Genomic DNA, 27,647 nt, shown 5'->3' with positions numbered 1-27,647 from the left:
CAAAACTGTATGCGCACCATTATGTGTTTTTCTTTGACTCACAAACTTAAATCTAGTCATGGATAATAACAGATGTACTATTATCTCCACTACAAATACAGAAGACAAGACCGTATTTTAAAACTGCATCGCGGAAACCAAAGTACAAGAAAGTACCTGATGGTCTTTCCTGGGTCGGCCTCGATGGTCCAGGTACAATGCAGGTTGTTGTCATAGGGAGCAGGGTAGCCGGGAGACAGGATGCGCCCTGACGTGGCAGCATGGATATGACCACCACACTCCGCTGCGAGAGACAGGGAAACAGGAGGGGATTCACTCCAGGCCCTCGGATTTCCATACAGCTCTTTTAATAACAAACCCCCAAACCATCACGTCCACATTATACACACAACCAAAAATAATCACATTCGTCCGTCTCCATCATTTGTTTCCTTTACTTATTCCCAAGCATCATCCCGATGGAAAGACATTATCTGCTACGTAATCAAAGTCGAGAGTATAAAACAATGAAACACTTGAGTTATAATTCCAATAGTAATTCTGTACAGACAGCCTCAGTAAAACAGTACCAGGAAATCGTCCTTTCCTACAGAAAACAAGAAACAACGAAAAGACATGCATATCTTGGAAATACATAAAAACCTACACTGCAGAGACAGCAGAAGAACCCTGCCCTCTTCCGCAGCACCGTGGGGCTCCCGCTCTCAGGTATGCTTTTGTGTAGTGAGGAGGCCAACTTCCCAACTCACCTACACAGGAAGGCAGTGGCTTGTCCCACACTCTCCGGTCGCCACTCAGGCAGGTCAGACTGTTGCTGCCATGCATGGCATAGCCTGGGTTACAGCTGTACAGAACTACAGTGTCAGTAAAGTGGCCTTCATCTCGGATCCTATAGCCATAGTTAGGGATTCCTGGATCCTCACATTTTACTAGGTCAAAACCTATGAGAAAGGAGGGGAAAGATTGAGTAGAAGTAACGGTAGACTGTAGGTTAGCATCAAATAAAGATGAGATGGTGGAGGTTATCAAACGCCTCCCGGAGCTTGGAAAGAAAAAGAAGACTGTGAATTTAAAAAGGGAAAAACACAGGTGGGTCTCGATCGGACTTATTTGGTAACCATGTGTCGTCTCGTGATGCTTGATAATTTTATTTGTTCTTATCTATTTACATAATTATACGGAGAGTCTCTTTTCCTAAGAGTTCCAAATTCTCGTCTGCTAATCTAGGTTGCCTGCCAGCATGCTGAATTCTCCAGTAAGCCTTAGAGCCTTGTCTCATGGAGCTGTAAGCTTTTCCTACTTCCACATTCCTTCTGTCAAGCTCAAACTTTCCAGAAGGAGGGACCAGCCATGCCTGTGTGGCACAGAGCCTGAAAGGCACTCTTCAGGGTCCTTACTGCCAGCACTGACTGTAACCTGCAGTCATGACCCGCCCACCTTCACACCATCTTTCTCTATAACTGCAAGATCTTAAGCTCCATGGGAAACTGAAAAGTTGTTCCTACTCACAGAAGGCAGGCTTGTGAATTTCCACCTGCCACACTGCTGTGGCATACGGTTAGGGGGGCTTCTGGGCAGCTAACTCCACGTGCAACGGAAATCCCAGAAATGAATCACTATAATGACTTCGCCAAACTTAGCTCTTAAACTCAAAGAAATAGATGACAGAAATGAAGATTTAGCTTCTGCAGTACTGAGAGCTGTATATTGCTTTTATGTGAGGCAATATATTACGGCCATCTGTGGAGACAGTCTTACACTAACATTTCTCCCCTTGTATCCCGATGCAAATTTTGACCATTTTAAAAAGGAGAGCTGGGAACTTGATGTACCACATGGTCTGTTAACATTAACTTCCACCTAACTTTGATTTCTTCCTTTCAGAAAAAAAGAAAGAAAAGAAAAAAAGAAAAGAAAAGGGGGGGGGAGGGAAAGAGAGAGAGAGAGAGAGGGAAGGAAGGAAGGAAGGAAGGAAGGAAGGAAGGAAGGAAGGATGGATTTGTGATTTGTGATTTTTGATAGGTCGGCCTGCCAGACTTGCATTTGAGACGGTTTCCATGGAGGACAATATATCCATAAATTCGCAACATATGCCACCCTGATGATCTCTATATAATCAGGATTTGTGTTCTGCAGTTTTGTACAGGGGAGAGAAAATGACATGTGGTCATTTACACTCAAGTTGCTAACTCTCTTCCTAAAAGTGTCCCCCATAAAGTATTAGTCGTTACTAACTATGCCTTTACAATAACTCTGATCTATTTAAGAAATGCAAATACTGAAAAACCTTGGATTGTGAGTAACTCATTCTGCCAGTCTTCTGCAAGATGAGCAAACATTTCTAACAAATTTTAACGTGATACACGAGCGATGTCTTCTGATAGGAGTAGTACGTGCCGTCGAACGTCACGCGATCACAACTGAGCCAATGGTTCTCGAGATTCGCTTTGATCTACAATTGCCTTGGATGACAAGTGTGTTTCTGGAATGAATTATGCTGGCAAACCAAGGTTTTATTGTAATTTTAACTCCAGTTGCCCAGAAGGAAAGAACGTAAGAGAACATCAATCCCGGTGCAAAACAAAGGGATATTTTAATTGCCACAAAGGGGAGGCAGGCGTTTAGGGGAAGGGTCTCAGGGCTCATGCAGATATTTGACTAGTGTAATCTGACCAAAGACAGCCAACACACCGGGGAGAAAGCAAGCCAGTATCCTGCTGAAGTTGCGTCTGACAGACAGCCATGGGACAGAAGTGTCGCAAAAGGCTCTACACATTAATTAGCCTGTGCTTCTCCTTCTACAAAAGGGAAAACGGAACCGGAGTCTTTGTTGTTGTTGCTTTATGTGGTTCTTGGGTTGGAAGCGAGGGGATCTGAGCAGCGCTTTACAGCAAGGCCACAGGGTGTGAGGAACTGAGGACAGAACCAGCAAGGAGGTGCGGCCACGCCTAAGGAGGGCCCCGCTCCTGGTAACAAGTAACATCTCAGATGTTCCACTATGAACTCAAATTAGGTATTTAAGTATCAAATGACAGTGGAAGATAAAATTGAAAATATTCAGTAGACAAACAAACTCCAGGTATCAACAAGAGCCAGGGATCTGTCACTAGCATCCACACCCTTGCGCCAGGATGCAGGGTAAGCCCAGGAATCCATACGAGGAGTTGGATTCATGCTCAAGGACATGCAGGGCTTATCAACGAAGAGCAAAGTCCGTGCAGGACAGCAGGCCCTGGGAGACAGTTACGAACTCCTGTGCCGTGGAAGTTCACACCTGGCGGGACATGAGCCTCCGACCTTTCAAGGAGCACCAGAAATCTGGATTCCTTTTTAGTTTATAATGATTGTTGAGTGAATAAATATTCTGAAAGTGGAGATGTTTAAAATCCAGAATCAGATTGTTAAAGCCAGATGTCAGTAACACAAAGGACCAGAAGGTTTACTGGCTTTTGGTGAAGGCTTTAATGGCACTCGGAATGGGAGAAAAAGTTGGCAAATCCATCTAATGTTTCTTAGATTTTTTTTTAAGTTTATTTATTTTGAGAGAGACAGAGACAGCACAAGCGGGGGAGGGACAGAGAATCCCAAGCAGGTTCCATGCTGTCAGCGCAGAGTTCAATGTGGGGCTCGAACTCAGGAAACTGTGAGATCATGACCTGAGCCAGAATCAAGAGTCGGACGCATAACTGACTGAGCCCCCCCAGACCCCCCACCTAATGCTTCTAAACTAAGCTTTGAAACACAAGCACCTGCTGTGGAGTACTAAGGCCTGGACGAGGAAATGGTCAAGCTGGCCCAGGACCTCCCATGATGAGGACCAGTTGCTTCTGGGTGACACAGAACCGTTTTGTTATAAAAGATTCCCTTGGCAGAGGTGCGTGCCTGTGCTGATAAAGTAATGACATTGAACTTCCTGTGTGACTTGTGCGCGTTCTCACGAGCTTCTAGTCTGCAGCTTTACAGACAAACCTCTACAACTAACCACTTGGCGTTAAAACCTTTCTGGAGGAAGGTAAAAAAGAACATTAGAGGGCAAACAATAAAACAAATAAAGATGTACTAATAAAGTCTGCCAAGCCTTCTTTGGGTTGATTTTTTTTTTTTTTTTTTTTTTTGAGAAAGGTTTGACAGCTTTTTCTATCATTTAATCTTGAATTAAAAAAAAAACAACAACACAACACATCCTATCACACAGTTGAGTCAAGTTGTCTCTGAACGGGTAGCTGCTATCTCCAGTACCTGTGGTACTTGCTTTCTTACGGTGCCTTCTAGCAGTTTTTCAAAAGTTTGCTTATGTCTTCAACGGCATCATGAAATTCCTTACGTGTAAAGAGTCCTGCACTTGATTACTAAGCGCCCAAAGCCTCTAGGCCCATCCAACGTCATGGTAGGAAATACATTCCTCTTCCCTGTCAGACAGTTGAAAAGTATTTGGACATTCCAGAATTCAGTTTTCCAATTTTCAGTCCACCAAAGAGAGCTTTGTTCACACGAAATGCCCCACATGATTTAATAGTTCATTTCCAGTTACAGGTGGAACCACAGACTTTATCCCTGGAGGAAGCATTGAAAGTAGGATTGATCACTGTCTTGAAACGGCTGGAGAAATCCTCAGAAACCCCACATTTCCCTCGCTGTTGGGACTGTTGGACTCAGTCCGTCCACAAGCACCGGAAACACATCCCCGCTCTGCTCTCTGTCCACAAACTGATGAATTCATTTCGACTGAGTTTGGCTTGCTTTGTGGTTAAGGAGTTGTAACATCACTGTGACTCTGAAAACATTTCAACACTGCTTTTAAACACCGGTGAACTAATAAGTTGCACAGATGCCTAACAGCAACATTCTGAAGCAGCAAAAAACTCCCTGATGAATTCCATGACTATTTCTGGAAAAAAAATGTCCTGTGGTTAATCAAAAACACCTCAAAAAGTATTTTTAAGATTTATCTTTAGATCTCAAAGATACTCCTCCAAAGAAGAGACATTTCCATTTTAATCTGAATCTGAAACATTTTATAATGACCAATCTTAATACTGCTAAAGGGTGATGACTTTAAAAATACAGAGAAGATGTCCCTTCCTGTCTTGGAGCCACCAGCCTGCACGAAATCAGTGTAGCAAATACTGGTTCTGTATATTCTTTTAGGCCACAGAACCTTTAAAAAAGATTAAAGCCAGTTATTTATTTCAAAACATTATCTATTAAGAGTTGTGATTGGTATTGAATTTATTTAGTAATTCCATTTGTGTCTGTTTCCTGTGATTTCTTCTGAGGTCATATAAGCAGCAAAGATGCTTTGGACTAAATGTTCCAGGGAAAACAAGCTGTAAACATCAGGCAGATGGAAATGACCTCTCCACATCTTTTACAGTATTTACCCAGTCTTAATATTTTTTAAGGATTAAATGGTATATATCTTGAGCATCTAACAAAATAATAGCATTATAAGAGACTTCCACTTAACTCTCAAGTATCTGGTCTAGTTCTTATCTTCCCCATAAAGCACTTGTGTGAGACAAGAATTTGCCCTGGATCTGATCCATTCTGTGCCTGCAGGCTGAATGAGGCCTGCAGTCATGAATTTCCCAGCCTCTGTCTAAACAGCTTTTGAGAAGGTGCTTTCTTGTGTAGGCGAGCTTTGAGAACCACAACTGAGGAAAAAGCATATTCCTCATTCACAAATCTGATACCTTCTCCTACAAACAACTGAAAAAGCTTCAAATATTCACAGAATCCTGTCATCATTTAACTATACCTGACACTTATTTCAATTTGAATAATGTACCTTTTGGTAAAAATCTCCTTAGTAATCTAAGAAAAGGTTGCCATGTGCAAAAACCAAAAACCAGAACAAACAAAACACACAAACACACAGAAAGGGACATAGCTTTCCCATTTGCTTTCAGTAAAAAGAAGTACAGTAAAACGTTAGTTTGTGAGCATATTTTGTTCTGGAAACATGCTTGTCATCCAAAGCACTTGTATATCAAAGTGAATTTCCAGAATCATTGGCTCAGTTGTGCTCATGTGATGCTCAGAGGTAGGTACTACTCATATTGCAAGGTATCGCTCGTGTATCAAGGTAAAAGGACTTGCAGTCATCTGGAAAGAAACGTAGCTTGAGACCAGAGCGCTGTTTCAGGTTATTTTGGTGGTTCACTTGAAAAGTAAAGTTCACTGATGAAGAATTTCCTGAAATGTTTGGATTCCTGCTCTTAAACCCAAGTCTCATTATTTAAGAATGAAACTCTAGATGAAGTATGTGTACTTGCATTGGAGTTTTAAGTTATTATTTACAAAATTACACATCAGTGCTGTTTTTTACCTACAACTGTTCTTGGTTTCAAACTGATTTTTTTCTATCAGCTAGTTTTTTTATCGTTTATTTTCCCCCAATATTATTTTATGACTGATGTTATTTCATCATTATGGGAGATGATACTGAGAATTTCCCCCAAATAGCAGTGTTCAACAGGATGGTGAAAACGTTTGAACAGAAAAATGAACTCCTGAGCTCCAGAGTGAAATATCAAAAAACCCGTTGAACTCCAGAGTGAAAATCAGATAGCCAAAGTAGCTACTTCTCTGGAACCATCTTGGTTTTCATGAAATATGTCACTAACAAACCATAAAGGTAATCATAGCTAAGAATTCTTGCAGTCAATCCTAAAATATTTTGTAATTCTAAATATATTGTATAGACCCAAAATGAGACATTAATGTGGAATATACTCTGACCTTGCGTGGAGTTTATACAGTGATTCAAGGTGTTAATACCAGTTCTGGGAGGGCTCTGTGAAACATTTTGCACTGTCCACCTTCTCCCTGATGTTTACCACTGCACACGGCTTGTCCCTGTTGAGAGTATTTACAACTGAGGATGGGGACTTGGCAGCCACATCAGGGTCAGCATCTACACCAGGGCAGGGAAAGGGTGGGCCAAGGGCATTTTACTCTGTGTTAGTTTTTAAATGCATCCAACTGGTGAAGACGGTGGTAACTCATACACTGTGGTAAGAACTTATAATTAGCACATTGTCTAAATTTTTAAGACATGTTTACTATGACTATGAGGCAGGGAATTTGTTAGTTACTGTGAGTAGAAGTGAACAGAACAGGGCCCTCTTGTCCATGGTCTACTTACCTACACAGCAAAAAAATAAGTATTTTAAAAACAATAAGAGGGGCACATGGGTGGTTCAGTCAGTAAAGCATCTAACTTTGGCTCAGGTCATGACCTCATGGTTTGTGAGTTCGAGCCCCGCACTGGGCTCTTTGCTGTTAGCACAGAACTTGTTTTGGATCCTCTGTCCCATTCTCTCTGCCCCTCTCCTGCTTGTGCTTTCTCTCGCTCTCAAATATAAACTTAATAAAAAGATATGATACTTGTTACAGCAAAGGTCTGTGGGAAGGTTGAGAGAGGCACAGAAGGAAAGAGGAAGGTGGGACACAACTTTACAGAAGAGATAAAACTGAGCTGTTCCGGAAGGATAGTAGACATTGGTGGTTACAGAACCAGAAGAGAAGTCTCCAGATAAAGTCTTCATTATTATGTGGAGGTTTGGAAGAACATGGCGTATCCTGGGATGGAGACCAATTTCCAGTAGCAGGTGTATCTCACTGATGCTTTGCTGTAAAAATCAGGGAAGGGCTATCCTGCAGCCGAGGGGAGTGCAGAGTGAGTCAGCCTGCAGTGCGATGTTGGTGGGGAAACAGGTGTCTGCACAAGGAAGTGACACACAGATATTTGTAGGTATTTGTATTTCAGAGAGAATCAGTGGCAATATGGAGTGCGGACTGGAGTGAGGGAATAAGACAGGAAAAAATTAAAAGATGTTTATCTAGCACTGAGGTTGGCTGCTGCAGTGGGATACAGGGTAGTGCACGGGGTAAAGTCACGTGTGTGTGCAGAACACGCAAACGTGTCATCATGCAAGGGGAGCCCGAGACGCAAGTAGAGGCAGCAGAGGGATGGCTGTGATGGAGAGGTGACACAAGGGAGAGAACAGAGCTCACACGAGGGTTTTGAGGGAGAAGAGAAACATCATGTCGGGTCCTGATGTCATCTCATAACAAGCCAGTGTATGATCCAGGAAAAGAAACCCTTTCATTAACACCTTCTTCTACAAATAACTGCAAATAAACATGCTCTTAAGATATTTAGGACACGAAACAAGAAAGGCTTATGGAGCTTATTGTCCAATAGAGGAATCAGACACGATAAGGAATAGCAACAGACCCTCATGAGCACATCAGCAACAGAAATATGGAAGCCATGGATGACACCACCACAACCCTAACAGCTGTCCCTCCCCGTCTCTATTTTCTGTCGCTTTTCTGCTTTTCCTGATTACTTTTGTGTTTTCTGGTGTTCACTACTTTTTATATTGGAGAGAACAGTAGGAGGAACACGGAATTTTTTTTTTCTTTTTTTTTTTTTTATTATTAGCACCATGCTCTAACCAACTGAGCTAACCAGCTGCCTCGGAATGCTTTGTTTTTTGTTTTTTTGTTTTTTGTTTTAATAGGAAGTTCTCTAACTTTTTGTAAGTTTGGCTCCTATCATACAGAATTAAACTTACAGTCAGGCGGTTAATATTAGTATTTGTCTGGCATCACCATTCTGTATGTTCAGATTATCCAAGTCCTCTACATTTAAGTTTTAAGCAAAAATGTTGAAGTAAAAGAGTACTTTAATTGTAAATATAAGCTATTAATACTATTTTCATAAAATGTACTTTTCGTTATGATTTCTACGTGATGATGAAGCTAGTAATTTATATATAGTAGCTTAGTCTAGTAACACTTCATTTGATTGATAAAATACATTGGGAGTATAATATCCTAATATAATCTTTTCCTTTTTTGACCTAATATTAATGGGTATTAAAGTAAAAAAAAAGATGATTTAGATAATTTTATTGAGAAAACATATCTGGAAAATCTCCTTCTCTTATCTACGGCATTAATTAGTTAAATCATTTCTTTAACATCTTTTTATAGTGTCTACTGTACTTCAGATAATTTCCTAGGTACTGGAAATATAAAATTAATTGATCTCAGTCCTGGCTCACCAGGAGCTCACAATCTGTACAGAAAGACAAATAATATACAGCGGTGAACATCTTACATTTTAATGGGACATCCATTCAATACACACATATTAAACACTTAATTTATAATGTATTTCACAAGATACTACATCCTCTTTCAGTATACAGGCATAGCTTTGCCCTTTAGGGCCAAGAGTTTAATTGGAAGTGTTCCTACTACATCACCAAGTGCTTAAGAAGAACAGAATGCACACACATTCTAGGAGGCAGCTGGAAGAGTTCACCAAGCTGGAGTCTTATGTCCTTCGTCAGGACTTCTGGGAAAACAGGATGCTAGTACAGGGCAACCCATTTATAGGCAGCCACACAGTATGAAATATGGCTGCTTCTAAATGAGCCACCTGTACTTTCCAAGGGGTGCACAGGTGACCGCAAGTAACACGCCATGCTTGATTGCGGATGCTTCTTTCGGTTTTACCAGTAAAAACAAACACACATACATACATATACACATTTATACGAAGGGATATCCAGAAGTACAATGAAACAAGTTCAACCAACCATATATCACATTTAACTGACTACATAAAATGCAATTTGATTATTTTCAGAATATATTCCCTAATAGAATGGTAGCTTTTACATTTCTTATCTGCAGATTAAGAAGTAACTTCCTCTCTGAAAAAGACTGTTTTCCACGGTGGGGTTGGGGTGGAGTTAGGAATAATATGTCTAAAAAAAAACCTCAAGCATATTTTTATTTTAAATTCTGAAATTCACTAATTGCTTAAAATAACTTGACTATTCCAAGAATCTGATTAACTTTTGTTGATTTCCTTAAAATTTAGCTGTGGGAGTTTGCAGTCCTGAAGAATCTTCATGGCCAAATACGAAGTTCAGAAGGAATGAAAACGCTAACAATTCACACTTAAATAATTTGGTATCAAAACAGGGAAGAAGTTAAAGCTAGATTGAACGCAGATTTCACTAGCTCGAGAAAATAAATATCAATATATAGAACCAAGACAAAGTGGCAAGTCAAAGTCTTCTACCAATATATTTATCGAAAATACCACAATTAAACTATATTTTGATCATATTACAATTGCATGTTTTTAAACCCCAAGACACAGTTTCAGCAATGTTTTAAGAAACTTGAGCATTCCTACATAATTCAATTACGTAATTATCTTAAAAAAAATTTTTTTTTAATCTTCATTTTTGAGAGAGAGACAGACCGTGAGCAGGGGAGGGGCAGAGAAAGAGGGAGGCACAGAATCTGAAGCAGGATCCAGGCTCTGAGCTGTCAGCACAGAGCCCGAAACGGGGCTCAAACCCACGAAGTGTGAGATCATGACCTGAGCTGAAGTTGTACACTTAATCGACTGAGCCCCCCAGGCACCCCAAACTATGTAATTATTTTTAATGATAGAAAATTTTCAGATTTTTTTTTTGCCATTTTGCTTATGAAAGTCTTGATCCGTGAAATGAAAATGGTGGGGAGAGTGGGGAAAGGGAAAATAGGAACACATCGGTGAGTTATTTTTAAAACCATCATTTCTTGATAGCATGGAATTTTTAGCATATAATATTAATTCCCATGGTCTAAAACTTGATGTTTATATTTGCATATTATCTGCATATGGGAATATCATGATTAACAATGCATTTACTTTTTATTGTACTTTAATAGAGAACTATAAGTTGTGCTTAATTTATTGTTTTCACCCATGGATCTCATGGTCTTCTTTCCACTTAGGAACAAAATAAATAGACAGGGCACTGATTCCAGGTGCTTATTTCCATAAAGGTGAGCATGAAAAGGAAGGGAGCATGGTACGGGGTACCTACAGAACACATACTGTGCCATGCAATGCATTAGGCAGTTCTGTCCAGGACATCTCTTTTAATCCTGAAAATAATCTTAGAGAGTGGTTAATTACAGGATCCTAAGTAGGACACACTGGAGAGTTTTGTTAGAGCCCAAATGGAGGTGCCCCAGACAAAGTCAGCTTCCTTTTAGAAGCACGCAAGCCTGGCAGTTTAATGCACACAAGATTAAGGTGACAATTCTTGATACAGAGTGAGTTCCCCTTAGAGTGGCCCCTCACCTTCCCCTACTTGGTCCTGAGAGGAACCCCTCCCAAAGTTGGCTGTGTTCACCCTGGGCTCCTTCAGGCATTCTTGACAGGGCTATGAGGACTACCCAAGACACATCCTGATCAACTAGATAGGACTGTCTCTTCTTACTTGCTACCGAAGATTCACTCGATTTGGCCAAGAGCATTGTACTACATAACAAAAGAAGAGCATTTTGGAAAGTCCCATGGGGGACTTAATTCTTCTTTGCTCATAAAATAACTGTTACACTTTCTTTTCCCCGGAAAGGTTGTCCCCATTGGATCAAGAGACATGTCAAATTTACATGCAACCAAATGAACCTCACACTGATCTTTAAGAGATTATCCCGGAGGCAACTAGGGACATGAGTCCTGGTTCTGCGAACACGGCTCTTTCCTCTCTTCAGTCTGTGTATCTGATTCTTGGCAAAAGGAAAAAAAGAAAAGTGTGAGGAAAGCAAAGGTGCCCATGGGAACGTGTAAACACCCCAAGTGGAAGAAGTAGAATGGTTGGAAACAGAACGATGCCCACGGGAAGAGCTGCTGAGAACACCCTACGCAGAAGGTCAGGGGCCCAGGGGCACAAGGACTCACAGGATATGGGAAATGAGGGACAACTGAGCTCTTCCAAACGATGTCCAGACTAAGTCCATTCTCAAGTTCACTTTCCTTTACCTCGTCCCACTTCCGTTTCCAAGTGATAAATATGGATGGTTATGCCTCTTTCTTCCTGCCCCCATGTTACAGAGATTTTTATAAGAAAAAGTAAAAGATTTAACAGAACACACTGAACTCTTCCTAAGTAAACTCTGTATAAATATAAGGGATTATCAACAACACTCAGATTTTTTGCTGCTGTTAGTATTCATATGTTGTTATCTATATTATTCTACAACAAATAAATACAAAGTTATTGTCAAACCATATGCCAGAACGCACCCCCTCAAGCAATGTAGCCAGGCCATCAATTCCCAAGAAGCGACAGCCACAACCAGACCACTGCTGGCTTATCACGGCTTTAGGGGGTAAGGGTACCGTTCCTCATGTTCCACATCTCATTCTTCCAAAGAATTTCCGCGCGAGTGACCGCCATCCATCAGCCTAACTGTGACTTGCAAGAGCCAGCCGGGGCTCACTCAGCTTACTTCTGAGACCTCAGTAACAGGAACCACCTAACTGGAGACCTGCGCGCAGATACGACACTTGCTCATTCAGAGCTTTTACACACGTCGTGTGAAGGTGTATGATAAACACCACGAAGAGTTCATCTGCATTTAAGTTTTTGTTTTTCTTTTTTTTTTTTTTTTTTTTACTTGAATTGAGTACTTCACTTTGTTTTGCATTTGGGTCTTCCTTTCCAGTGTGTGCTAGGGCGTTTCCTGGCCGGATCATTATTGAAACCCAGGTGAAACTCATTCCTGTCACCATTCTGTCACCACCTCCTGCCCCCTGTATCCAGAGTAACTGCCTGACTGCATTGCTCATGTCCTCCAAATCATACCTGTCCTTTAAGACCAAATCCAGCCCATTCCTGTTAAGGCTCCCCTACCTATTTCTCCTGAGTCCTCTGTCCTTCTCGAATTTCTTATGAATCCTACTGCAAAATATGTGACCACCGGTGTGCCACAAGTTATTTATTCTTCTACGTCTTCCTGTGTGTAGTTTATTATTCCATCTAAAAACTTGCTCCTTGAAGACAGGGATGGGATAGTGAGTACTCTGTTTACCACATTATCTAAGGAAGTTCAGAAGTGGGAATAGAAACACCCTAATGTATTCATGTTACTGAGTTTCATTGGTGGTTATATTAATTCCAACTTGTCAGTGACTGCTTTTAATTCAAATAAACTGTTAAGCTTCTAAAGATTTCCAAGTATTATTAAAATCATGAAAATCACTGCTTATCTTTTGAGTATTCATACTAATTTTTTAAAAAATTGGGAAGATTTAAAACTAATATTCAATCAGAAATATCCATCCAGCTAATGAAGATTAAAAATGGGTACAACAATATTACTTAACCATCTTTGAATGGAAGACACAGAGGTTCCTATTTTTCCATAAGCTGACTTTCCAAAGAGGGAGTCCCATCACATACTCAAGTGGAAATGTGTAATAACACATTTATATAATGAAATGGGTATTTCATAGATTTATTTCCATGGGATTATTGTATGAAATGCAATCAGAAGTCTTCAGCATTATGGACATAAAATGGTGTTATTTTGGTCACAGTGGATTCAGGTTGATGATGCTCAGATGACTGATGACAGATATTTCAAGCATTTTTGATAGCCTGAAAACTGAACAGGTTTTGAGTACAAGTAGAAAATTTTCATTCATTTCCTGATGAATTATTTGTTCATTTGTACTTTTCATCAGAACCAATCTATTCTTTTAGATGTGGGAATTCATCTTTTACATGAAAAAAAATCAGTTTAATGATTAAACATTCAAATTAATAAAGAAATAATAAACATGAATGAGCAATTTCTTAGCAATTATTTCGATTATCGTGCAGGGGCACAGATCAGTAATTACCTCTTCCAAAAGTTCCAATTCATACAGATCTTATTTCATACTGATGCGTGCTAACTACCTCTGGAAATTTCCACAAGAGACAGCTCTTCTATGAACATATCTGTTACCTCTTGGATTTTATTATTTGGCTCCTCAACTGATATTTTACTGACCAAGATGTATAATGTATCAGATTTCAATAAATTAACCAAAGATGTAGAGAATCCTCTGGATACCTGACTCCAGATGGGTTTGCATTACCGTCAGACCTCACGACTGGAGCCTACAGGCCATGCGGCCAGGTGGGTCCATCAGCTGTGGACTAAGCCTAACACCACCTAACTCTCACCCCCACACTCTGCCACGGAGGCAATGTTCCTGTTCAACCTATTTGCTATTTGGTAAAGGAAATAGGTTTCTGATTACTGTAATGATAAACTCTTATCTTAAGAAATGCTAGGATTCGCAAATAAGTCCCCTGTTTTTATTCTAGAGCTTAACAGTACTGACACCTGCATCATCATCCAGAACTCAGCCTGCAGCCACAGTTCCTTCCTTTTATCTCATTTAACAAGTCAACTCATCAAAGCCCTATAAATAAAGAGATTTTTAAAGATCTGTTGTTTACATCTTACCTCCATCACCTTGCTCTTACTGGCATTACCTCAGAATTAGATTACACAACATCTAATGGGCAAATTCTAACTTCATTCACATCTCCCATCTATGCTACATATGGAAGCAAGATTAAAAACCTAATACCAAGCACCGAGGGATGTCAAGACCCTATTATCCAAAAATGACATCTAAACCTCTTCTACTACAAATCGACCGTTCCCGATTCCCCAAGTCAGTAAATAACATCCCCGGAGCCCACCGACACTGGAGTCACCTTGGGCTCCTGCTTATTTCATACCCCACACACAAGCTGTCACTTATCCAATTGTTGTAGGGAGTTAAAAGGTAGACTTTGCTGAAATCATCACAAGAAAAATTTTATATCCCTTTGAACAGTAAAAATAGCTTTTGATTGATTCCAATGTTGTAGAATTTCAGAACTAGGACTGTCCAAAAACAACGACTTATTTACAGAAGAAAAGTATGTGCTGCGATATGACAGATCACACAGCTGACAGGTGACACAGCTAAGACACTCAGTCCTAGTTTCCGGACACAGAGGCGGGTGTATTCCTTTGGCCTGAATTTCACCAGTAAGTTAAATCACTTGACCATGTGTATACACTCTTACATTTGCTACGGAGTGCTGATAACTGGATCATTCCAGAGTCTTTGCCAATTTCAAGCTGAAATTTCAAATTTTTTCACGTCCTCGTCTAAGAGTTTAGTTTTGTTATTTAACAGGGGATTATGCTCATATCACTGTTTGCTGAAATGTTTACTTTGTTAAAAAAATGAAAAAAAAAAAGACTCATTTAATTATCTGGTAGAGATCTAAACAGCCTTCGAATGTCTTAATGTCAAAATTCATTAAAGTGGAGAAAAATAAAAATTTAAAAATAAAAATGGAACTTTTGGAAAAGGTAATTACTGATCTGTTCCCCTGCACAATAAAAAATAAAAATTTCTTATGGCGTTTTTTTCTCCTTACAGAATTATTACAAATGCCATAATACATGCAAGAAAAATCAAAATCAGAGATAAACTGACTTGTGATTCATTACCCAACACTGCCTTTCTGACACGGCAGAGAAGTCTCTGTGAATCTCTTCTTCCCATGAGTGACCTTTTGCAAAAACAATGTATCCATGACTTTGACCAATACAATAGTGATTACTTTTTATTTCCCCTAAAGAAGAGTGGAGCAAAAATTCCGTCATCACTCTTGCCATAAAATGCTCGATTTTATAGCATTTGGTGATATCATCTGTCAGCCTCCATTTATTTCTCTCTCGAGTCATATGCTTTTAGTTTAATCCTTTAAATTATTTATGTCACCCTTCTGGAGGCTCTTTTGTCTTTCTCAAGGTACTGATGGTTAGCAGTATGTCCATCCGTTCCAAAAGATGAGTATACATAGCTGTGTGTGTCAACTGGCAAGTTGTCACAAAATAGAAGGAATAATTAATTATAAAACAAAAATACAATTCACAAAAATAAATCTCTGGGGAAATCCTGTAAAGCTAAGTAGAAACTAGTGCAGGGGCACCTGGGTGGCTCAGTCGGTTGGGGATCCGACTTCAGCTCAGGTCATGATCTCACGGTTCGTGAGTTCGAGCCCCGCGTCGGGCTCTGTGCTGACAGCTCGGAGCCTGAATCCTGCTTCGGATTCTGTGTCTCCCGCTCTCTCTGCCCCTCCCCCGCTCAGGCTCTGTCTCTCTCTGTCTCAAAAATAAATAAAAGCATTAAAAAAACTTTCTTTTTTAAAGAAACTAGTGCAGACCAACATGCACGTGGAACTTTATAGGATCCGGAGGACTGCGACGTAGGTCACTAGGGTGACCTACGATCCTAATTAGGGAATTTTCATGTTGTCACAGAAGTGAAGCATAGGAAGGTTTCACTAGAGCTTTTTTAAACACTGTAAATGCTTATATTTTAGTCTTTATGATGCTGTGCATGTCAGTAAGGGAGCAAGATGATGAAACATCCAATTAGAAGGCCAGGGACACGGATTCCACAGCCACCTCTAGCTCTCATTTGTGTCTGACATTGAGTAAATCAATTACGTGTCACCTCGTGCCACTGTCCTTTCTTAACATGGTCCTGATCATACTTTGCCCTTTCCTCTCTCTGAGAAATGATGACGATTTATGTTCGGTTTCAGGACAGCCTCACCTTGAGCCACCCTACGGTGGGAGGGGTTTCTGTTTCACAGTGTGGCACTTCCACAAACACTCATCTGCACACCCCTTTCTTAGAAATGCCATCGTGTTTGGCTCCACTATTTTCTTCCTGATGTCTTACGGTAATTAAACAGCTATCTTGATTTTCATCTAAAAGTGTACACGCCAGAATAAAATTTTCTAATGCAAACCAAGAATTATACGCTGGGATGGTGGACTGGGGACTGGTTTTTCATATGGCATTCCCAGAGATGTGAATGCCTTTCCTCTTTATAATATGCCCATCTTGTTTTACAGTAAATACAGAGTTCCTTCCAGGACTTTCTAGCAGCCTGCCTCTATTGTATCTGAATTACACGGACAGTTTTTTCCATTGTGACATTTCCAATGAAAGTCATTCTATTTTGAAGGATGTATTGTATACAATATGTTTCTCTGGGTTTTCTTGTAGAAGCAGAGTAAAAATGCAATCTTCTGAATTCTTACCAGAAGGTGTAAGCTTATAAAAAAAAAGTATGGGCATGTCTTGATATATTGATAGAAAAGGTTTCCAATGATGCAATTACATAAGCATAGAGTTCTGGGCTTGTCACACTACTGACATTACAATTTTCTCTCCTTGTAACACTATCCTTTTTATAGCAAAACAAATTGAGTATGGAATTTAATTTTTCACTGAATATACACTTTTAAAAAACATATTAGTTGGAAGCCTATTAGAAATAAGCTTTTTTCCCCCTCTTTTTTCACAGCTGAGAGTCACTGTGTTGCACTTGATAAGAATTCACGGAAGAATTGTTTCAACAGCGATGCCCAAACTAAAATAAATCTAACATAAAAATAATGAAGTTAGAGGTAGTATATGGCTCATTTTTCTGGGAATAGACTTAAACATATGAGTGTGCAGAGATAATTTTTAGATTAAAACAAAAAGAAACTGTCAGACTTAAATGTTTAGGGCTTTCTAATTGTTTTTTTCTTTTAAGCAAGTTGTGAGACAAGTACATTTTGTGGTTGGAGCCTCAGCACCAGGTTTTACTTTTCCTTTCTCTGTGCCTTTGACCCTTCTGTGCACCACACACACTTCTACTAGGCTTCTGTGGAAATTCACCTGCACCCAAATCCTTTACCGGGGTCGCTTTAACCCTCATGACCCCGAAAGACAGACTGAAGTCACAGACAGGTGCATGCTTTGGAGATTTGGGGGCCTAAAAACCAAAACCCAGGGGCACCTGGCTGGATCAGTCAGTTATGTGGCCAACTCTCAGCTCAGGTCATGATCCCACAGTTCGTGGGATCGAGCCCCACGTCAGTCTCTGCGCTGACAGTGTGGAGCCTGCTTCCAATTCTCTCTCTGTTCTCTCTCTCTCTCTTTCTCTCAAAATAAATAAGTGAAATAAATAAAAATCATTAAAAAAACAACACTGAATCCATGACAGTACAGAATGTGACTCTGTGACTTGTATTGTTTGCAACTAGAGATCCATAACTATTAACCCAAACATATCCTGGAAATTTAAAAGTTCACGGAAACAATCAAATTGTATGTTTCCTCTTTTTAAAGGTCTACCTATATCTGCAAGTGAGTGCACACACACAAACACACTGTTTTTGAAAACGGAATTATCTGAAAAAGAATTAAAAAACAAAATTCCTAAAGAGGAAACTGTGACGGACAGACCTGAATGTGACCCCAGGACCCCACCAGTGCCTGACACTGATGCCCACGAAATCCTCTCCCCTTCCGGAGCGTGGGCCAGATCTGTAGCAAGGTGAGAGAAAGCTTTAGCCCGATGGAGGCCCCAGATCTGGTGATTCTGAGTTAGTTGAAATGGAGATGATCCTGGGTGCACCTGACTCGATCACATGACCAGATGAAAGTCCCCCAAAGAAGGCCTGGGCCCCCAAGACAGAGGCCTCTCCTGCTGGTCAGAGAGACCAGCAGTGCCCCAGAACCCCAGGAGCTTGCCCTCGTCCTGCTACCGGAAGGAAATGAGTTCTGCCCACAGCCACGGGAACTGAAGCAGGGACACCGGCTTTGGGTGAGACCGACTGGATCACGGCCTCGGGAGACCTTGAGAGGACCCAGCTGAGCCAGGCCCCGTCTCCCCACCCCCCGGGAACTGTGAGTGATAAAGTGTTTTAGGTCTCTAACGCTTGTGGTGATTTGTTACACAGCAGTAGAAAACCAGTGCACAAAATAACTGCCTATTGCTTCGAAACACCATTATACTATTACCCGCCAGTTACCGTAGGGAGAACAAATCACGCTTATTACATTTTCCAGCAGTTTTATCTGTTGGATTAATGGCTATTTGAGAATAAACCCGTGCTCCATAAGCCTTTTTTTTTTTTAATGTTTAGTTATTTTTGAGAGAGAGAGAGAGAGAGAGAGAGAGAGAGAGAGAGCAAGCAGGGAAGGGGCAGAGAGAAAGGGAGACACAGAATCTGAGGCAGGCTCCAGGCTCTGAGCTGTCGGCACAGAGCCTGACACGGGAGTCGAACCCACAAACTGCTAGATCATGACCTAAGTCAAAGTAAGATGCTCAACTGAAGGAGCCACCCAGGCACCCCTTCCTTGGCACAATTTTAATCTTAATGGAAACAGAAGAAAAATCTGCCAGTGTTGGTGTAGGTTTATGTGTGAGCTGGTTATTTTCTCCACCTCTTCCACACTGACCTTGGTTGCAGCAAAATTATAAATTCTTTTACAAAGTACTCATTGAAGGAAACATCACTTTGACATGATTTTCTAGGCTATGCTACACACCATAGAGACCGAGGATGTGGTGAATGCTGTTGAAGTAAACTCCAAAATAACAGCACTTACACACATGCAACCAACAGTGTTTGGTAACTTTGTGAATATCTTTATTATTTATAAAATTAGATTCTAGACCTTATACTCAAGAACGGCCATTTAACTTATACAGATCTTCCAAAATACAGTGGTAAAAAAAAAAAAATGGAATCAGTTATGAAGGGAACACAGCATTGTGCATGTGACTCTCCTTCGGTCATGGAGGTAAACTCAGAAGAATCTCTATTAGCAATGGAAAAGAAAAGAAAAAAAGAAATGGGCAGGTCTCAGCGCGCACACACACACACACACACACACACACACACACACAAACCATGTGCAGTGATGGCTGTGCTAACCTTCATGTGGGGATCATTTCACAATACGTGTGATGTATCAGCTCACCACCCTAAACTTACAGAATGCTGCCAATTAGAACCCAATAAAGCTGGGGAAAAAGCCACATGGGCAGACTGGCTCCTGACATAACCGAGTGCACCGACCTATGCAGGCTCTCTAGCGATGCTACGGAGAACTAGCTCTCCTTATCATCCGTGACTTCAGGGCCTCGAGATGGCAGTTTCTGACTTACGCGACTCTTCCCCATCCGGTTTGCTTTCGGTAACTGGTCGCTCATGGTGTCTGTGTATCCTTCACACCTGCAGCATTTCTGACTTGTCCTGAAGCACGAAGGTGACAGTGCTTCGTAGTACTTCATTACGGGCCTTGAGAATCTATTCAGAGCCGGAGCTGCTCTCTCACTTATACCAGCAGAGTTACTGTTGGTGTCATTTTAGCCCCAGCAGCACGTTAACCCCAGGTGACAGCTGGGCAAGCCCACGTCTCTGGGTTCGCTTTTCTCATCCACAGAAGACACCGTAGCTTGTTGGCATCGATGCCAATGTTCCCACCGCCTAGTGATGTACGCCGGCAAACAGAACGAGTAGGAGCTACCATGGAGGAGGGTGTGAACGGACGGGCCACTCCGTAGAGACCGCCAACCAGCTACGGGCACATCCCTCTGTTTCAGATGATGGTTGTGGAGGAACATGAGATTGATCTCCACCAGACAATTCATGCTGGGGACAGGGGAGCAATTTTAAGAATGTGGAGAATGGAAACGTGCCACCTTTGAGAGTTTTGGTGGTGAGGCCACAGTAAGGAAAGTCCCCTGAGTGTTCGTAGTTCCCTACGAACCTTCCAAGGTTCCCTCAGGACCTTCTAAGACCTGACAATCGTACCACTGTCAGTTGGCCATTCTTCCATCCCCGACTCCCACGTAGTTTCATTCCTCAAATACCACTAACGGATCTTCCTTGATGTTGACCACTACCTCTGCCTAGTTTTTAAAAACTTCCATGATCAGATTCCTGCAGCCAACCATGCCTTTACTCTTCTCCTTGTCACACACGCTGCATCCTATCCAGACTCCCATACCCATCATGTCATGAGCAAAGGTCGCGCCCATCTCCTCACATTTCCCTCAAGTCTGCCTCCTCCTGCACCAACCCAGGTCAGCTCAGGTGATCGTCACCTACTAAGTGACTGTGGAGGTTACCTGCTGTTGCTGAAGGTAAGGCTCTGCCTCCTGAGAACCTCACATTTTACTGGTGTGAAAGCAAAAGGTGCACAGACAAACTATTAGAGGTTTGGGAGACATATAAGAAAAAGCAGACGATCCTGTTTCAGGAAGCTGGACAGCAAGGCAGCTTGTATGCAGGAACAAGCATTTAAACTTAATCTAGAGGAAAGAAGAAAGGGATCTAGCAGGAAGGAAAGAAAATTCTGGAAGTTTGTACTGTGATTCCGGCTTTCAATGATCTCTCATTCTTCTGGAAAATTCTGTGTGTGTGTGTGTGTGTGTGTGTGTGTGTGTGTGTGTCTTAAAATATAAGAATCACATACTATCATCAATGGACTATAGTTTATTTGGAGAAAAATAAAAAAATATATAAAAAAAGAATGTATTAAGAGCCAAAAATCACAATGTAGTAAGGGTCAAAACTATCAGTCAGTGTGAATCAGGGCCATGAACTGACTCCTACAACAATAGCTTCAGATCCATTCCAGAGTTGAGAATATAAATATTTAGTCACATTTCTATCAACCCGTGTTTCACAAGTCCGACATGTGACTATCGTAAGACATTTATTAATAACAGGAAGCCTGGCTTTGCCTACTCTGACTCAATATAGTACTAAACATTCAGTATATAGGCAATACCTGTACAGTTGTTGGTTAATCGGAAAATGGATCCAGTAAGACAGCCCCGAGATGTGTGTCCAAACTACAGTTATTTTACTAAAACCCCCAGGTAGAGAATTTCTGTTGAGTTGCCACAGAGGGCTCGTTTGGTTCTCTCTACTGAAATAACTAAGAGTATACAATCCAGAAAGCCTGTTTCAGATCCAAATCCTCCCATATGTCCTGCGGTAAAGTGGGTCTGAAGAGCGACTATTCTGGGAACATTCTCGTGAAACTCTAAAAGAGGTTAAACATATTTTTTAAAGAATTCTGAATTCAATATAGGATTTTTTTTTAATTTCCAGAACTACTTTTCTATAAAAGTAGTTGCTGAAATATTTAGAAAACACAGCAATCCACTGCCAATGTACTTTTTCCTGATACTTGAAGAACTTTGCAATCACCAGGAGAAAGCAAACAAAAATGCTTAAGTTAGATAAGGTGAAATTCTTATTGCCCTGAGAGGGCTCTGTCGAATCTTAGAGCTTCCTGGAATACAGCTTAAATAGCAATGATATATAATCTAAGCTTTTTGTCTTATAGACCAGGCATCTGTCCAAGGTGCCGCAGATAATAAAAAATGAACACCCATGGTCCCTGATCTCAAAGACCTTATGGGTCATGTTTCCATTCGACACACTTATAGAATCGGAAGACTATGATTTGTTATGAAAAGAAACAAATCTGTAGGGGCGCCTGTGTGGCTCAGTAGGTTAAGCAACCAACTCTTGACCTCGGCTCCAGTCATGATCTCATGGTTCCTGGGATCGAGCCCCAAGGTGGGCTCTGGGCTGAACATGGAGCCTGTTTCAGATTCTCTCTCTCTTCCCCCCTTTTTCTCCCTCCCCCCTACTCTCTCTCCCTCTCAAAACAAAGAAATAAACTTTAAAAAAAGAAAAAAACAAATCTCTAATAAAAAGGAGTGTTTTTGTAATAGAGGAAACTTTATTTCAGTTGCATATTGCCCTAACCTACTACTCACAAACCAGCGGCTGCTTAATATAATGCGTTTACCCCATGTTGTCCCCAAGATACCCGACTTCTCTTCCTCACCAATGCCTTTGCATGTATAAATATCAGACAATACGTGTGTTAGTCAACAAGGCGGGACCATCTAAAGGCTGTGAAATTCAGCTCATCCTCAGTTCTGGGCTTCAGTCAAGAGACCTGAATTGGGGTCCTGGCTGGACCACTTCCGGATGTGAAAGCTTCAGCAAGCCACTCAAGGATGTGGAGACTCAGTTTCTAATTTGTGGATAAGAGTAAAAGGAGCTCTTTAGCAGGACACAAAATTACCAAGATGGCAAAATCAGGTGTGTGAGAGTATGCTGTAGATATTAAAGAGATTCAAATATTATTTGTATCCACTTCAAAAATGTTAGGGTGTTTAATAAGCTATATATTTACTTTCTGTTGACATTTCTGATCCAATGGTATGTGCAGATTAATTATGGAACTGAAACATTTAAATATGAATGTTTCCTTAAGTGATGCAATTAACTATCAAGAGGCAATTACAAAAGTCTTTTGAAGTTAGCTGAAAGTGTCTTTACTTAGTCTTAAGCTTTAATAACTTGCTCAAAACATTTTATAACCATTCATTATTTCCAAGCCATCTTTTAGGGATGAGTATTTGATTCCGGTATTCGATCACATTGTGGGAGCTTGGGATTTTTTTTAATTAATTACTTGGTGTTTAAAGCTAAAACTTTAATGTGAAGCTAATATTATTTTGATTATATAGCCATCAGCACCACCAATTCTATATTACAGATGCGTTTTCCCATCTGGCCATGTGTTCCAGCTCTAGGACAACCTCACGAGTGGAAATTGCACCCAGGGAGCATCTGTGTTTTTGTAGGTGAAGGCAAAGAGGGAAAACAGGAAGAAAAGATAATTATTCCCATCAACTAAGTTATACTAAGAGCTAAATACCAATCATTGAAATGTTTGTTCTCAGAAACTCAGAAAGTTTGTGCTGTTATGTAATGAAAAAAAAAATCTGTATGATTAGAGTGCCCATAAACAGATCCACAGATTCAAGTTTCTCAGAGTTACCCAGAGAAACAGCTGGGCCGGGGGGGGGGGGGGAAGCAGTGTGCAGCAAAAGGTCCTCAAGCTATGCTGGATACCATGGAGAAACGTGGGGTTACACCAGCCACGCGTCATCTAATGGAGGCTGACAATAGCACAATGAAGCGACCCTTCTTGATGTGACAAGGTGGACATTATACACAAATGAAGCCCACAACTTCTAATCTCAGCCCGGTCACGTGATTTTAGGACATGATGGCCCTTCTTAACTGCAATTTGGGAAGTAAGCGGGAGTCAGAATTCTGGAAACAGTCAAGGGACCCCATCCTTGGTGACAGGTCCAGTTAGCTTGAAGTTCCAAAAGGCAGGCACTTGCTGCTGGATATCTTTTGCACGACCATGAGAATGTAGGAACACATGTTCACAAATCAAGAATTACTCCAGGGCACGTAGAGAGAAAACAGGTAGCAGAAACTAGGGTTGGGAAAGCAACGCGATGTGAAATAGAACCAGATATATTCTCTATGAAGCAGGCGGGGAAGGGTGCACGTGAGCTTAGTTACCTCCACACTTGGAGTGGTACTGAGAACCGAGGACACGGAAATGCACAGGGGAGACAGGGAAACACACAGCCCTATGCTTTCTTATCCCTGCTGACAAACCGTAGCGGGACGCACCATTTGTCAGACGAGCTGAGGCGACGACAGGATTGGAGGAACACGCCAGGTGTGCGTGGAGATACCCTTTATTTACAATAAACTCTCAGGTTTACCTAGGGAGTTTGCCAACCGTTTTCTTTCTCAAGTATCCAACGTCCTCTAAGACTAATATGACACGTGTAACAGCTAGGAGGTGGGGGTGAATGCAAGTGGGAATAAAACAAAATCTATGAACATACTGATGGAAAACCCAAAGTGGAAGAAAGAAAGAGGTTGCAAGGGTGTCCATCTTAGTCTGAAGCAAAGCCAAAGGGCTATACAAGAAGCCTTTGAAACCTGCTTCAGAGGGACATTCTGAAGAGTCAAACTCTAGTAACAAAAAACTATAATCATGAACTGGTTTTATAATGCCCCTGCTACTAATTTACTGTGCATGCAATGTAATTAATATCCTTGCTGTTTACTGAATCTCGTAAATGGCTATTTTCATGATAACGAAAAACTGGTTTTCTAGTGTCAGCTACTCTACTTCTGTGTTTGCTCACCAAGTCTTGCAGGCCTTTCCCTGTAATTCTGCCCACCAAGGGGGATTTTAGGCAATTAATCTTCCTTTGAGGCACCTGGATTAGCTCTGTGTCTGGGATAATTATTATCATTTCCAGGCCTTCATTTGCTTATGTGTCAAATAAAGAAATCAATCTTGATGATCACTAATACACTTTCATGCTAAGAAAATCCAAAATTTTGTATTTTTTGGCATGGCTTTTGGTGTAATAAAGATTTTTAATCAGCAGATTAGTGAAAGATTGGACTATCTGGTACATTTCATTGATTACTTGATTTTCACTATTTATCCACACCAAGTAGCTCATGTCTTACCTTACTTGTTTGGAAGTATAAATGGTGAAAATAACAGTGACCATACCGCAAATAACTCTTTGAGAAAGCACAGTCTCTTTTCCTTCTTTATTTTATATACTTCTTTCTCTTCTTCATTCTCATCTTTAAAAATATTTTTGGGGGGCCCCTGCGTGCCTCAGTCGGTTGAGTGTCCGACTTCAGCTTAGGTCATGATCTCACAGTCTGTGAGTTCCAGCCCCATGTCGGGCTCTGTGTTGACAGCTCGGAGCCTGGAACCTGCTTCAGATTCTGTGTGTGTCTCTCTCTCTCAAAAATAAATAACCATTAAAAAAATATTTTCTGTACTCTGATTGACATTAATCAGGGGGCACTACAGGACTCTGTGTAAAACTGTAGGTCCGCGATCACAGCCTGACTCCACCAGCCCATACACCTGGTATCTTCACAGCAAATCCTGAAATTCTTTGTGTTTAGTTTTCTTATTAGGACGTTAGTGGTGCTAAGAAAGAGCTTAGTACGTGGGGTTGTTTTATTTCATGACATTTATATGTAGTATATGTGACTAGATAAATTACACACATGTAACTGACATTCTGTAACACATAGATTCTAATATTTATATATGTAGATATAATAGTAAAGTACTGATGTAGGGTAGACATTCAAAGTTATTGCTATTAATTACATCAAACATTCATTCTAAATCTTTCATATGTACAAATATGAATCTTTGTCAATGCATACTATATTATAATCAGAATTTATTAAGCTCAGAAGCTCTTAAAAGTCATGATAGTTTCTTTTCAGGTACAGTCATTTTCTTATGAAAATATTAATGCATCTAAGAAAATAAATTTCAAACTATCACTTCTGGCAATGTGTCTAAATTAAGAATTAAATATTAATTCAGAACACAGTAGGGAGACCAGAGAAAAAAATCAGTATTTAAAATGTATTAGCTAAGCAAAAAAAAAAAAAAAAAAAAAAAAAAAAAAAATCATCAGCTAGGTATTAGATGAACCCCGAGATTTAAAAAAACAAACAAACCTGAAATGATGATGTCATATGTTACTTACTCGTATAGGTGAGCTGGAAACCCTGGTCGGTTTCAGAGCCATTGGTGTTGAATTCCAGCCACAGGTGATTGGAAGTGCTGTTAAGGACCAGCCCCGTGAGCTCATTCTTAGTGAAGGACCCCAACGGACGCGATGAACTGTCTTTTCCATCATACACCTAAAGAGAAGTCACAGCGTGAATCCCCATTACTTAATTCTGTTTGCAAGTTAGCAATTTTAACATGACATTCAAATCTTCAAACACGTGACCTCGTGCGGTACTCGAAAAACATATACAGTTTACTGAAAGTTGAATGTTTAACCCTACGAAGCAGTCTTCTTTCTTTAGGTTGTATCATTACCATCAACACGAAGGACACGAGATTCCATCTGTGGTCAGCTCATTCTACATGGATCACTTTGGGAGTCCTTCCCATGTTCACTTAAAATTAAATACACCTTTATTTGCATTTCCAAGGTCCATTATTTACCTTTCTCCCCCTCCCTCAGAATGCACTTCCCAAGGTTGAAGGGGTGTATGCAATTTTCGCCACGGCGTCGTCTGTGAACTATCATGCAAGTATTTGGACATCCCTCCTACCTGAATGTAATACAAGACAAGATGTGGAAATCCTGTCACATTTTGCAGCCTTTGAGGTTGAGGAGACTTTAGTCTTGAATTAGTTGTGATAAAAGAATCCCATCATGTAATGACATCAGAGACACGTGCTGTCTTCCTCTAGAACACTTTGTATTTGACTTTACCTTCCTAGGTGGTCGTAAAGCATGGGTGTTTAAAACGAATATTTGGAAGGCAAGTAGACACGTTTGGTTTTGTGTAGATGTTAGAGTAAGGGAGAGGGGGCATTCGGGGTTGTGTCCCCGACTTTCACTGAGGGAGACCACCCTGGGAGTGGATGAGTGCCAGTCACATTTCCTAAGTGGGGATTGGGTCAAACAATTTAGGGCACAGGCATGCGGGATAGCTCACAGGAACCTTTTATGCTAATGCCAGAATAGACTAGATTTGCATTCAGGAATGACTGACTGTTGAGGCCCCCCAACAGCCCTAGTAAAGTGTCCAGAACAGAATGCACAGTGGCAAAGGATAATCTGTTTGCCTCTTTGAACTATTGGAATGGTTCATAGCAAGGAGCCACTGGTATGGATAAGGGTTTTAAGAAAGAAAGAATGAATGTGTATTACATGGAAAACATCCAGTTTTTCTTGATTAAAAAAAATCTTAATTAAATAAAGGTCATGAAAGTCCTCAGTAGATTTGTCCAATGTCTGTTCATTTCCCCACTATTTTCCTTCTTACATGGATTCTTACTTTTCTTCTCTCAACTCCCTTCTAATAAGCGTACAGAATGTATACCTTGCTTGACAGACTTACACATGTATACACACTCCTAAAAGATAAGAGCACATTTGGGAAAATTAATTTTATGGCTCATTATTTTACTCCTTTCCAATTAGATAAGTATGTGTGAG

The 27,647-nt window shown here is 40.7% G+C and overlaps 1 protein-coding gene across 1 annotated transcript in view; it reads right to left on the bottom strand.

Annotated features, from left to right (window-relative positions):
• The window catches only part of CSMD1 (CUB and Sushi multiple domains 1), a 1,037,384-nt gene that overhangs the window by 314,120 nt on the left and 695,617 nt on the right, over positions 1-27,647 (bottom strand). The window contains exons 21-23 of the mRNA XM_049630105.1: positions 26,175-26,331; positions 750-941; positions 157-283 (exon numbers count right to left, since the gene is read on the bottom strand). Coding sequence (XP_049486062.1) covers positions 157-283; positions 750-941; positions 26,175-26,331 — 476 coding nt within the window. The remainder of the gene's footprint in view (positions 1-156; positions 284-749; positions 942-26,174; positions 26,332-27,647) is intronic.

This window comes from Panthera uncia, chromosome B1 (assembly GCF_023721935.1).
Source record: "Panthera uncia isolate 11264 chromosome B1, Puncia_PCG_1.0, whole genome shotgun sequence".
Lineage (NCBI taxonomy): Eukaryota > Metazoa > Chordata > Mammalia > Carnivora > Felidae > Panthera > Panthera uncia.
This window is presented reverse-complemented; position numbering and strand designations above follow the sequence as displayed.